Source organism: Penaeus vannamei, chromosome 20 (genome assembly GCF_042767895.1).
Source record: "Penaeus vannamei isolate JL-2024 chromosome 20, ASM4276789v1, whole genome shotgun sequence".
Taxonomy (NCBI): domain Eukaryota; kingdom Metazoa; phylum Arthropoda; class Malacostraca; order Decapoda; family Penaeidae; genus Penaeus; species Penaeus vannamei.
Window position 1 is genome coordinate 6,708,577 of NC_091568.1, and position 12,810 is coordinate 6,721,386.

The 12,810-nt window shown below is 36.4% G+C and overlaps 2 protein-coding genes across 43 annotated transcripts in view; one reads left to right on the top strand and one right to left on the bottom strand.

Annotated features, from left to right (window-relative positions):
* The window catches only part of LOC113814908 (RCC1 and BTB domain-containing protein 1), a 21,693-nt gene extending 18,768 nt beyond the window's left edge, over positions 1-2,925 (top strand). Inside the window, exons 10-11 of the mRNA XM_070134909.1 lie at positions 26-156; positions 385-2,925. Coding sequence (XP_069991010.1) covers positions 26-156; positions 385-525 — 272 coding nt within the window. The 3' untranslated portion in view covers positions 526-2,925. The remainder of the gene's footprint in view (positions 1-25; positions 157-384) is intronic.
* A 7,557-nt stretch (positions 2,926-10,482) lies between these two features.
* The window catches only part of LOC113810822 (mesoderm induction early response protein 1), a 35,124-nt gene continuing 32,796 nt past the window's right edge, over positions 10,483-12,810 (bottom strand). For 41 of the 42 annotated variants that reach the window (XM_070134880.1, XM_070134876.1, XM_070134870.1 and 38 more), the window contains one exon: positions 10,483-12,504. In XM_070134880.1, the coding sequence (XP_069990981.1) occupies positions 12,000-12,504 (505 nt within the window). In that variant the 3' untranslated portion in view covers positions 10,483-11,999. Of the gene's footprint in view, positions 12,639-12,810 lie in introns of all 42 variants that reach the window. The other variant, XM_070134907.1, reaches the window with a different exon arrangement.

Sequence of the window (12,810 nt, forward strand, 5' to 3'; positions counted from 1 at the left end):
ATATGAAGTACATTTTGTGTTACAGGTTTATTAGACTTAGCAAATGCATACTGTGAAGAAGCCCTAAAACGACACTGTGAGAGAATAATACGCCATGGCATTACTACAGAGAATGCTGCTATGCTTTATGCTGTTGCCATTAAATACGAAGCAACGGTACTAGTTTCATTTGGAGATGGATATTAATGTCATTACTCGTAGATTATTTATGAAAAGTTTGGGTGATAAAATCTGTTTGGATTTTGTTCTAAAAATTTTTGTGTAGTAGCTGCTTTATAATGGAAGATTTGATGTGTAAAAAGATGGAATGAATGCATTTCTATTTCTTCAGATTAGTTTATAAGGTACCATTCAGTAAATAAAATGAGTTTCTAATGTTTTCAGGAGCTGGAGGAGTTCTGCTTCCGCTTTGCCCTTAACCACATGACAGAAGTCGCACAAACGGAAGCCTTCATGGCCCTTGACGAATTGACTGTGAAGAACTTTATCCAGCGAGCAGCACAGCATGGTGCATTTAAGTACTGATATTCTAGCTACTTGTTGATGAGAATCTCACAACAACAACAGCAGCCGAGGCATGGTCACCATTCTTAACATAACACAAGTTTAAGGGGCGGACAACGAGGGTCAGGAATGCGATGGTCAGGGGGGTGCTGATGACGATAAGCTTTCTTATGGTATGGGACATAATGGTAGGGATATTGGGACTTTTTCTCAAAAACAAAGTACAAGAGTGAAAAATATATTAAAAGGTGTGTGATAGTAATAGGGCTTATACTTTTAAAAAGTGACTTGAATCTCCTGCTTTGACAAAATAGGAAAGTGTACATGGAACTATTGTACTTTTTGTACCATGGACTGATATTTAGGGGATAGGGAAGAAATGTGGTATAATTGATTGATGGATGGAACAATTTATTTCCGAATCCTGTAATCCTGCTGGTCTCCATGTGGATAAAGGTGTGTTTTAGCCAATGAAGTGTGTAAATGTCTGATGGCACATTAAATCTTTCACTTTTCTTTCACAGTACACCCTTGTACTAATTTAAGTTGCATGATTCACATTTAATTTTCATATTCCCTTTCTCCAGTGAAGTGTGTCATAAATAGGCAATAATATGAGGTGTAGGTGGCCCAACAGATTCTAGCAAACAAGAACCATTTGGTAACAAGTGATAGGTATTTATAGCCAGTTATTCTGTAGGGCACCTGACATCCCGATCACGTGACACTGGCAGTTCTTGGCTATGGCCATTTGTCTCGGTGTTCCAGTCCGAGGAATTGCAGTTAGGTGGTTTCTTATGTGCTTTGTGTTTTCTGTTATGATTTATGTTATATATATGGCTCTTGATACCAAAGATAATTAATTAAGATAGGGAATTTAAGTTTGTATGTGTTTTCTTTTTGTTGGTGTAAATGAGAAAGGTTCTTACAAGATTTGAAAGCTGTTTGTGGATTTTGTAGAGAATTAAAGTGTCTGAATTAGTAGTTTCCATTTCTCTTCAAGCATATCAGATGCATACAAAGATCTAGGAATATGCAACCAGAAAAAAAAATACACCACACAAAGAAAAGGGTAATAAATTTCCTTTCCATCCCAGTTCATTGATTTATAGTGTTACAAACTAGTTGTTTTTTGTTTGTTTTTTCAATACAAGCAATTTATTTGCAACCTCATTGTTTGTTGACTTTTATTTTATTACGCATCTTAACTTCTCTTTTTTGAGAAGTAGTTTCTTGCCATATTTTGTTGATTTCATTTCTTTTCTATTTTGGATAGTACTTTCTGTCATATATTTGTTCTCCTTTTTCTTTGTAAAATAGCTTCTGTTAGTCCTTTTCTTCTCAGTTCTTTTATTCCTCAAAGACCAGTTGTATCTTTACCTCTTATTTCTTCTCTTTAGCATCTTTGGACCTTCTTAGGAAGATTCATCAAAGGTTAGTAAATTAATCAGTGCTGAAGAATAGTAAGGAATGAATAGCAGAGGCTTTACAAGTTATCTTTAATAGCAGTCTGTTTTTTTCTCTCATTTCTTTTTTTCTTTCCATAAGTTTTGCTAAGCATCATTTACAAGTGGAATAGAATATATGGTTTACTAATTTGAATTGTCATAAGGTAGTTTTCTCTTGATATGACTGTTTATCTATTTGTTTGCACTAGACATTTCCTTTTTTTTCTCTCTCTTTTAAAGGAATGAATGAATTGTCAAGTCTTCCATAAACAAGAACATTGTATTTAAGAGTGTCAATGAAAGTACTGATGACATGCAAGTTTTCAGGAATTGTGTATCAACAGGATGATGCAAATATTTCCAATACTTCAATGAAAATATGAAAGCTTGTGAAGACTTGTTTTGCAGCTTAGTTTTCCATTCCTGCTTTTTATTTTATTTTTTTATTTTTTTTATTTTATTTATTTATTTTTTTATTTTATTTTTTTTTTCTTAACTTCCTTTTTTATCTGAGTCACATGCAAGAAAGTTTTGTTGATGGTGCTTCAAGCCACAAGGAATGGAGAGACAGCAGCAGGAGAAATACAGGCTGATCAGATGCCCTTTGTAGGTGCTAACCTGAAATTTTGTAAAAGGTCAAAAAGGATTATATTTAAATCTCACAGAATTACAGGAGAGATTTTGCTCAAACGTTAGTGTAAGAAGAAGTCCCAGAGTATGTGAAATTTCAGACTGAAAAAAAATTTCTGATCCATAAGTAGCTGTGTGTGTTGAGATTCTTGTCAACAAGTAGGGTATGTCTGACTGTACCGGCAGTGGTGGAGAGATTTGATGATGAAGATTTCCGGGCAAAGCTCAAATTAGGCTTTGTGGAAGTGTTTCTAATGGTAGTGAATAAATAGTGTGACCAAATGTATACTACTAGTTCTACTTAATAAACAAGAATATTTTTGTGCTTTTGTGCAATATGAAAGACATTATACTGGTCCGTGTTCAGTCTTTCAAAGTAGCCCATAAAATATGCTGATTGAAAATACTTAAGGTTTGCAGTAGCAAAGTGTGAAAACATTTTTGAATACTGTTTTTTGATGATATATGTGTTTAATAATTTATATATGTAATTGATAATATGGCTTAAAGGCCAGTGTAGAAATGCTATACTGCTGTAATTGGCAAAAAGTAAAAGTACTCTTCCAAATCATAAAATAACTTGCCTCAGGGTTTATGCACACCATAAATATTTTTCTTTCACGTTTAATCACTGTATGTATGTAATTATACTATAAAGATGAAGAACTACAGAGATCTTCCATTCAAAGGACAGTAGCAAATTTTATGGTGTTGAAGGAAAAAAGGATCTAGACCAAACCCTTAATCATCACCCAGTATAAAGACAGTGCATACAAAGGTGAAATATAACTGAATTGAACTCTTTTAGTCCATCTGGAATCATTCAATTTAACCTAGTCATGATGGACACCCCCAGTGCCATATCAAACAACCCATCAGGGTTCATGCAAGGGTCATCTGCTCAAGAGAAAAACCAGCAGCATGGGGGGAAAAAATTGCCCCAATCTCTATGGTCTTGGTGTAGCATAATTTTTTTTCATCTTTTCTTAGGTAATAAGGCTAAAAAGAGGGTTACTTTCTCCTTAAAGAGTGTAGTTAAAGCCAAACATCTGCACAACAGTTTAGTGTGCAGAAGTTAGAGCAGATTTGACTATGCATGACATGAAGATATCATTCCAGTATGAAGGGTGGTTCTACCATGTGATTTGACATCATTGGCATGTTTGGTTTAAGAGGGACTTCTTATGTGTGTCAAAACTATAAGACAAGTTGCTTTATGGCAGGAAGGTGTGCAGCCTAACTTTTATTACTGTGCAATTTAGGCAATCATCTTAGCCAGACATTTGAGATAAAAGCATGAGTTTTTATTGAGGGACTTTAAAGTCTAGTGGTAATTTAGATGCCATTTGTATTCATAAAATGGTTTATTACCCTACTTCCTTCCTTCCTTCCTTCCTTCCTTCCTTCCTTCCTTCCTTCCTTCCTTCCTTCCTTTCTTTCTTTCTTTCTTTCTTTCTTTCTTTCTTTCTTTCTTTCTTTCTTTCTTTCTTTCTTTCTTTCTTTCTTTCTTTCTTTCTTTCTTTCATCCACTCATTCATTCATTCATTCTTTCTTTCTTTCTTTCTTTCTTTCTTTCTTTCTTTCTTTCTCTCTCTCTCTCTCTCTCTCTCTCTCTCTCTCTCTCTCTCTCTCTCTCTCTCTCTCTTTCTCTCTCTCCTTCTCTCTCTCTCTCTCTCTCTCCTTCTCTCTCTCTCTCTCTCTCTCTCCTTCTCTCTCTCTCTCTCTCTCTCTCCTTCTCTCTCTCTCTCTCTCTTCATTTTCTGTTTCTGGTTAAGAAAGGATGGGGTGTAGATATGTATTTGCAAACATTAAGGATAATTGCCATATCCCAGCGCATCTCAGACATCAGATTTAGGACGTGGATGTGTTGCCGTGAATAGTTAAGCAGATGTGTAGTGGCCATTGGGCTTGTGCTAGGAACTGTGCGGGATGTATTTCAGATAGAAGAAATTGAGACTTAATTCTTAGTGTTTTCTCTCTTTTTTATGATGCGTAGGAAACATTCTCCACAATACCTGTCCATTTGAACCGTAGGGATACAGTTCAACAGTATTTTGTTCTTGTATTTGGGCAGTTTTTTTATCTTCTTTTTCCCCACATTTCCTATAGGAACATGATACCTCAGTTCATTTATGCAATTACCATTTTTTTTCTGTACTAAGAAAGAAATTAACTTGAATAAGTAAAAGCTAAAAGCTAGAATATGAACTATAATCAAGGGCAGATCAGGTCTCTTACTATAGGACAAGTGTTACATGCAACATTGATCTTGTGCAGACATTCCAAGTGATTATTGTGCATGGTTATTTTTCTTAAAGGGTCTTGTACTGATTGTACATAAGTGCATCTATATATATATACAAGTGGGCAACCATTTGTACATTATTTTACAGGTATAAGACAGTTGTGCTTCTAGATGCAGGCACATTTTTTATTATTTATAAATCTTTCTGTAAAGTAAAATTAAGGAATAAACATTTCTTGCAAAGCAGTTTTTTAAGTTTTGTTAAATAATTAATTTGCCTGGCTTTTTTTTTTTTTTTTTTGTAATACTTAAGTGGTACTATGTGTTGTGATACCTACCTATTTATCTGTCATTGTTATTTCTATGTTGTGTTCCCTTTTGCTTTAATCAGATGAATTCTACACTTATTAGATTGTATCATAATTTATCTTACTCTTCTTAACAACCCTGCAACTCATTCCTTTGTTTTGCACATCAATTGCCGAGCCTATAGGGGTTGTGATACATTTCAAAACACAGGTAATTTTGTGTTCAGTTCCTTTTGATACTTACTTTTTGATATAGTAAAGTAAATGCTAGGATTTCATAAGGCTTGACTTCCTATTTTACATAGTATATTTTCTGGAAGCAATATGAAATACATTTTGCCTGCAGTTTATAGTCTTTCTCTCTGATGTATTCTCTGTTCTCGTTGTTTAGCATTAGGTAACATTTATAGTTAGTAATATTTAGGTGGTTTCTGTTATGTCAGTATTGGACAACTTTTTCATAGATTAGAGGAATGTAATTTGGAAGTATTGCTTTTCATCCTTTTTGTTTAAAGGAACTTACTGATTTCTATTCACTTTACAATATGAAATCATGCAATCTAAGTTGTATATGTATACTTTGCTTTTCATTTGATCTGATTAGTCGTGACATCATTTATTTTATTGGCCTTTTCATTGATTGATATTATTCTTACATAAGCTGCAGTTGAAGATGTATTTGATATAGTGATACACACAAGCACTCCCGTTTACATCCATTTCACAGGAACAAGTGCGTGCGCACACATACTCTCTCATATGCTCATCATCATGTCCCATTTTCACACACAATCTCACTGTGATACACACAGTCTGAATTCACAAACTCATTTTCTTCTTTGCCTGCCCCTTCCTATCTCTTTACAAAGTAATTGTAACTAAAAAAAACAAAAAAAAAAACAAGTACTTGTGTGTGCATGTGAGGATGTATTATGTATAAATATTTTTATTATTGAGATTTTCTTAGATTTCTCCTATTTGACAAAAAAAAACAATGTGTAGCCTATCAAAACAAAAATATATATATATACACAATGTAACTTGTCAGCATTGCAGATGTACTTGATATAATGAACATTAATTAATATCATTCAGTGTATTTTGATTTAGATAGCCTTTTTATGTAGCAGTTTAAAGATATAAAAATTGACAGCAATTTTTCTTATCCTTTTTCAAAATGTGTCATTTGCTTGTTAATATAACTGATTTGCAATCTCGCTCCTCATCTTAGAAGCTAATAGCTAACAGTTCTAGTAGCTTTGTTCTTTTCTACTTATTGGTTTCCATTTTCATCAAAAGCATTCTCAAAAAAATATTTATAAATAAAAAGGGTTTTAATATATGTGCAACATTAGCAAACAAATAGTAAAGCTGTTTCAGTGAAAATTTAATCTTGATTCTTGCAAGGTATGTTCAATAAAACTATAAATTAATAGCAAGGTTGAAAAAAAAAAACCAAATGAGATTATGAAGAAATCAATAATGATGTAATCTTTAATAAATATAACTACTGAAATGTAAATGCTTTTATAGGTGTTTAGAAGATAAAAGGTTGAAGGTTGTAAGGCAAAAAGGAAAGCATAAAAAATCTTGTTCTGATGCTCAATTCAGGAGGAAGAGAAAAGCTATAGGAGTGAGAAAGATTTGGAGCTGTCTGTATAGTCTGGGTACTGGGTGAGTGACGAGTAAGTGCAAGAAAACGTGTGAGGACTGGTGGGATGTTTGATTTGGGTGGATCTGAGAAAATAGAAGAGCAATTACAGGAGGAAGGTATTAGTCAAGAAGGAAAGATTAGTCCAAAAGAGGAAGGGGTTGGAGATGAGCAATGGGTGAATGGAAAAGCAGAGCGTCCATATGAACGGAGAAAGGGTAGGTAAAGGTGGGCAGGTGGTGGTATGAGGAAGGGATTGGGAGACAGTTACCTTGGAGAGAAAATTGGTGACAATGAGCATAGCATCTTAGGGACAAGAGCACGATGTCGAGAAAGGGATTGGTGGCCTGATTCAGTATATAGGGCCTCAGTAGGAGGTTTGAAAGGTGCCTATAGTGGTTTGTGTCAAGGTGTACAAAAAGGGAAGTAGAGTACGTGACCCTTAATCAAGGAAGGTGAGGATTAGGGTAATATGTAGACGTAGGAATGTCTTGTGGTCTGAACCCCAGAATATATGAGTGTCAGTCTGTAAGAGTTGGAGATGGCAGTGGCCAAGAGAGAGAGAGGTTGAAACATGGCTGTAGGTCATCCCCTTTAAAATACATGCGTGTGTAATTGCATAAAGCAATTTGATAAATCATAACCAGCTGAGTACATAAGAGGGCAGTGGGTTGTGGAAGCCAAGATGCCAAAATTTCTGACATCAACTGGGGAGGGGTTGACATGGTCCGGCAGGGTAGGACTCTCCACCAATGTAAACTTTTGGGAAGTCATGTCTATGGAAGTTATTGATTTATTTATTGAACATTTTATGTTGCGTCAACATCTAAAGTCATTAGCAGTATTCAAAATATAGGGATAGGGTGAGGCTTAGGGGCAAAGCTCCCAAGCAAGGAAAGGTCATACAGCACTACAAGATATTGTAGCAAAAAGAGTAAAAGTGAGTTAACCATTAGGATAAAATATGTTGAGAGCTCCAAGTTTAACACTTTAGGTTAGTATGATAGTGATAAGGATTGACCAAAGTCAGCCTTTCATCCTTTCAAAATAGCTCACAAGCTTCGAGATGTAGACAGGAGGGGATGAAAAAGATACAAAAAGGAAAGGGGGAGAAGGAAAGACCATGCAAAATTAGTTGAGGAGAGGGCTGAGGTCCAACGTGGGTTTGATGGTTAATGGTTAAGATAAATGTGCTAGACATCTAAGGTCATATAGCACTATAGGAAGGTATAGTAAAGGGGGATGTCAGGTGATAGTTGCTATGTGTCAACTATCTAGAGTAGTGTTGAAAGGTTGAAGATGAGGGAAAAGGTTATGGTGGTTTAGGTAATGGAGTTAGATCAAGTGAAGGATATTTATGCGTCTGAGGAAGGAGAACAGGTTGTCAAGGCAGAAGCTGTGGAATTCTGTAAGGATGTCCGATATGTTGGGAGGTCGAACATGGGGGTGATCCCCTCCACTGGGCACCATATTTATCGTACCATTGACCTTCCTTTCAACCACTAGCATAAGCTTTGCCAGACACCTATGCCAAATACAAAGCAGCCCTTAAACCAAAGGCCTGCCTTTTTGACAGGGCATGATAAGAAATAACATCTTAGTCAGGCAAACTTTTTTTTAATTTAATTTAATTTTTTTTTGCCGCATCAACATCTAAGGTCATTAGTGGTGTACTAAAAATATAGCGATTGGAGAGGCTATGGGGTAAAGGCCCCGGCAAGGACTCTCTTGTTTGTTTGTTCATTCATAAGGCAATGTTAGGGGATTCCGAGAAAGGTTAAAGTTCAAAACAAATTAATTTGCCAGACATTGAAGGTCATACATCACTATGATTAAGTATTATGGCGAAAAAGGTAAATGGTTAATGGTCGAAACAATTAAATGCACTACACATCAAAGGTCATATGGTAGAAAGGGTAATACAAATTTAAAGATTAGAAAATGTGTTAATTGCAAAAGATTATAGACCATTAGAGGATAATATGGTAGTGAAAAGGGTAGAGAGGGGAGCAATTGAAGTAAAGCAGAGACAAGTAAAAGAGAAAAGGGGGTAGGACAATTGAATTACATGGGGAGTGTATCAGTGACTAGGGAAGGAATGGGGACATTATTTAAGGAAAACAGAGGTGGCTGTTGGAGCAGTCGGAGAACATTCAGGGGAATGAGAAAGCAGGACTGGGGAAGGTGAAGCATCAAGAATAATGTCAAGACATGAGGGGTCTGGAGGACACTGTTGAAGGGATTCACGTGAGCATCCTTGTTGGAGCGATAAAGATAATGGGGACCGAAAAGGGCATGGTGCACATGTAGGACAGGATAGGCTGTGTTGAGAGTATGCAAGGAAGGGGGTAGGGGAACTTGCAGAGGAAGATGGGCATCAGCACATACAGTAAATGTAGAGGAATTGGGGGAGGGGGGATGGGAGAGCAGTGCTCTCTTGGGCCAAGTTTACTAAGTATGGATGTCTTCGAGTTTCTGGAGGAGAGTTGGGTGAAGAGATCTGAGAAACAAAGGTTCTCTTGTGAGGAGAAGAGGGATATATCCAAGGAGCAGAGGAAGAGGTGGTTGTTGGAGAGGGTGTGGTAGGAGGGATGGAGTGGAACATTTAGGTTGCCTGGTGCAACAGGTAAAGCGAGGAGGAGGGGTAGGCATCAGTGAAATGGTAGAGTGGCGTTTCTGGATCTAGATTGCAAAAAGGAATTTTGCTGAGGGAAAGGGGGAATAGAGGTAGGATGGTTGAGGGTATAGGGGAGATACTAGGGAGATGGGAAAGGAGCAGAGTGATGGACAGTTTTGGAATAGATAAGGGTGAAAAACTTCGTCACCGTGCTTCCTATCTGGCTTCACGTTGAGTGAAGCTGAGTTTGAATCTGACAACTGCTACCTCACATTATGGACAGGGTAGCTTCTATAAAATACATTATGTATGTGACTGAGATGAGCAATTTGAATGGTTATGATCAGGTTGGGCACAGAGGGCAGTAGACTGGATGGCCAGAATACCAACGTTTCTAACATTGACGGGGAAAGTGTCGATATGGTCGGACAAAGCAGGAGATTCTAATATAAGCTTTATGGGGGAGGTCATGGCTATGGAAGCTAATCTTGGCAATACTGGTGTGGAACTTATGCTGGCCATTGGGCAGAATAGTGTTGCACTGTACTGTCACTGCATCATAATCAAGGCAGGCAGGCAAGTACATTGTTTTCAGTCTGACCAGTTCTTGCCGTAGACTGGACAATCAGTCGAAGAGATTTCCTAGTGGACCTCACTGGTTTGCCAATGGACCATGGTAGGTAGTGCATGAGCTTGGGACTCAGATGTAACTGTGACAAGGTGTGAACCAAAGAGGGTACTTAAAAGGTTTGCAGGGGGAGGAGGATTCTTTGCCCTAACAAGGGCAAAGAATCTTTACTACTTAGGACAATAGTAAGCCTGAAATAAATGGAAATGATAGCTTCATTTGAGCTGCTATATAAGAAATCCATGTGGCTCACATAATCTCTCATCATGTGGCTTTTATGAATAAAAACTGGAGACTTCCAGCACTGTCAAAGCCTTCTTTGGAACCACTCGATATTATTTTCATTTTGTAAAGTAATATGGTTTTTAACCATTGAGGGTTATCTCCAAATCCAGTTGAAGCTTCTTCCTTCCTTTTAGGTTTAGAATAACTGCAATACATACAAACAACCTACAAGAAGTATTCTTTATTTACAATAAAATATTCTATTTTCCTATAAATTAAAAAGAGAACAGGTAGTTAAAATTACAAGAAACTACTCCCTTGCTTGTATTCATATGGTAAATAGAGATTGGTGATTTTGAAAATGCTATAAAGCTGTAACATTTGATTGATAAAAATTAATTTCATTTGGCCAATAGTTTATAACTTTTTGTACTGTTAGAGTACATATTCTGTAAATACTAATTATTAGTATACAGAAATGTATACAGAGAGTATACAATCTTAAAAGCCTAGTGGCCAAACACAACTGTTGATACATTTAACCAATAAAGAAGTGTGTGGCCAAAGTCTTTCCACCCATGAATGAAGCAGTTCTCAAGACTTTAAATCAAATAATTTTATACTAAGATAGAAGGCCAATGTCAAAATATCTTTTGGGAAGAAAATTGTATCAAAATAAATGGAAAACAGAAGAAAGAACAAGAAAATGTGTCTAATTTTCATCAAATAAATGAGTCGAACAAAATGAAACTACCAGTCTGTTAGGAAAATACTGAAAGGAAACATAAATAAATATGTTGTTCATTCTATGATAGATCTAAATTCATGAGATTAACAAAAAAAAATCAAAACACAAATATACAACTAGACCACAAAAGGTAATAGATTATCACTTGGAGGTGCAAACTGGCCTCACTAGAGGACAGAACGCTCATGTATGTCACCTACTCAGTTGTATCACCTTAGAATATAATGTCTTGTAAAAAATATAATTGTAGTTTATATTGAACTCGGAAGATTAGGACCCATAGCAACCTGCCTGGTAAGTATAACCAGTACATAATCTTTTCACTGCCTGAGCCATTACATGCTTCAAACTCCTTGCATGTCCCACTTTTAGTCTTTATGTATGAATAATGTTTCTACATTTTGTAACACTTTTGCACTGGTATTTTTCTGTAATGCCAACCAAATTAAACAAAACACTTGTAGAATTCAATAATTTGTCAGTACAGAACATAATCTAATGTAACGTTAACCCCTTTGCACAGTCATATGCAATGGGAATCTAACAGATAAAAAAATATCCTAGTTCTGACATTTTCCCCAAGTTTAGGGTACATCCATTTCTTAAAATAAAACACTAGTTATTCCTACTAGTGTTATACAGGATTATTGGTCATATCATTAACTGGGATTTACCTATTTTTAACTTGGTAATTATAGAAGAAATCAGAATGACCAATTTTTCCAGAAAAGAATGATAGTCACTTTCTTAGAAAAAAAATAAAGGTACCATACACTGACTCTATAAGTTCTTTTCTAGTCTCACATACCCTAAACCTTCCCACTAAATGGGAAAGGTATTGGTTCCATGTTTTTGTTTTTTTAATGACACAGGATACAAGACATGTAGACTTGTGGTGTCCTCTCTGGTCATTTTCTGAGGTGGTAACACTGGTAACCAAACACTTGTTCACAACCACCACAATGCACACACATAAAAAAGGTATACACTATATTTCACTGTGCAACAGTTTCTGCCTTTGCTATATTTTTAGCCTCTGCACTAATTGGTTGAGAGTTTAACACAGAGGTACGTGATATAGAGAGATCCACGTCCATAGGACGTGGACTACTGGTTCTCTTGCCAGATTTGGCAATAGATACTGAGGCATTTGACGAAGTCATTTTGGCTAAAGACTCAAGCGAATCACTGTCCAGGTGACGGGCTAAATCTTCCATTTGGTTGAGTTGATAAATAACTGCTGGCTCACCATCTTTCTTGGTGGTAGTGCTGCTGTTGCTGAGATTAGCCTCTGCTGTTGAAGTGGGTGGGGTGGGCTGTGCTGCAGGAGCAGAGGCTGCAGAGTTCCCTCCTCCAGCTCCCACTGAAGCGGCATTGCTTCCTGGAGGAGGTTTTCCATACAGCAGGGCGTGAAGACTGGGAGATGAGGAACGATTGTCACGCCACGATGCTGGAACTCCACCTCCCTCTCCCTCATCAAGGAACCGGTCCATGTAGTCACTGCAACACCCACAAATAATCACTACACTCACATATAAAGCTGTGTCACTTTCTCAATCCTTAAAATTACCAATACAGTAAGAAAATTCTACTTAGCTAAAAATTGAAGGACAACAGGATAGCATTTCATTCTCCTAGTAGGAAATAAAGAATATTTAATGATATTCAAGAAGACAAACATGGTCTTGCCTCTAAAAATAGCAAAACCAAATCTGTCATCTTAATAATTCAAAACTTATGCTAACCTAACCAAATAAAGTGCTGAAGCTGCTGAAGGCATATATATATATATATATATATATATAT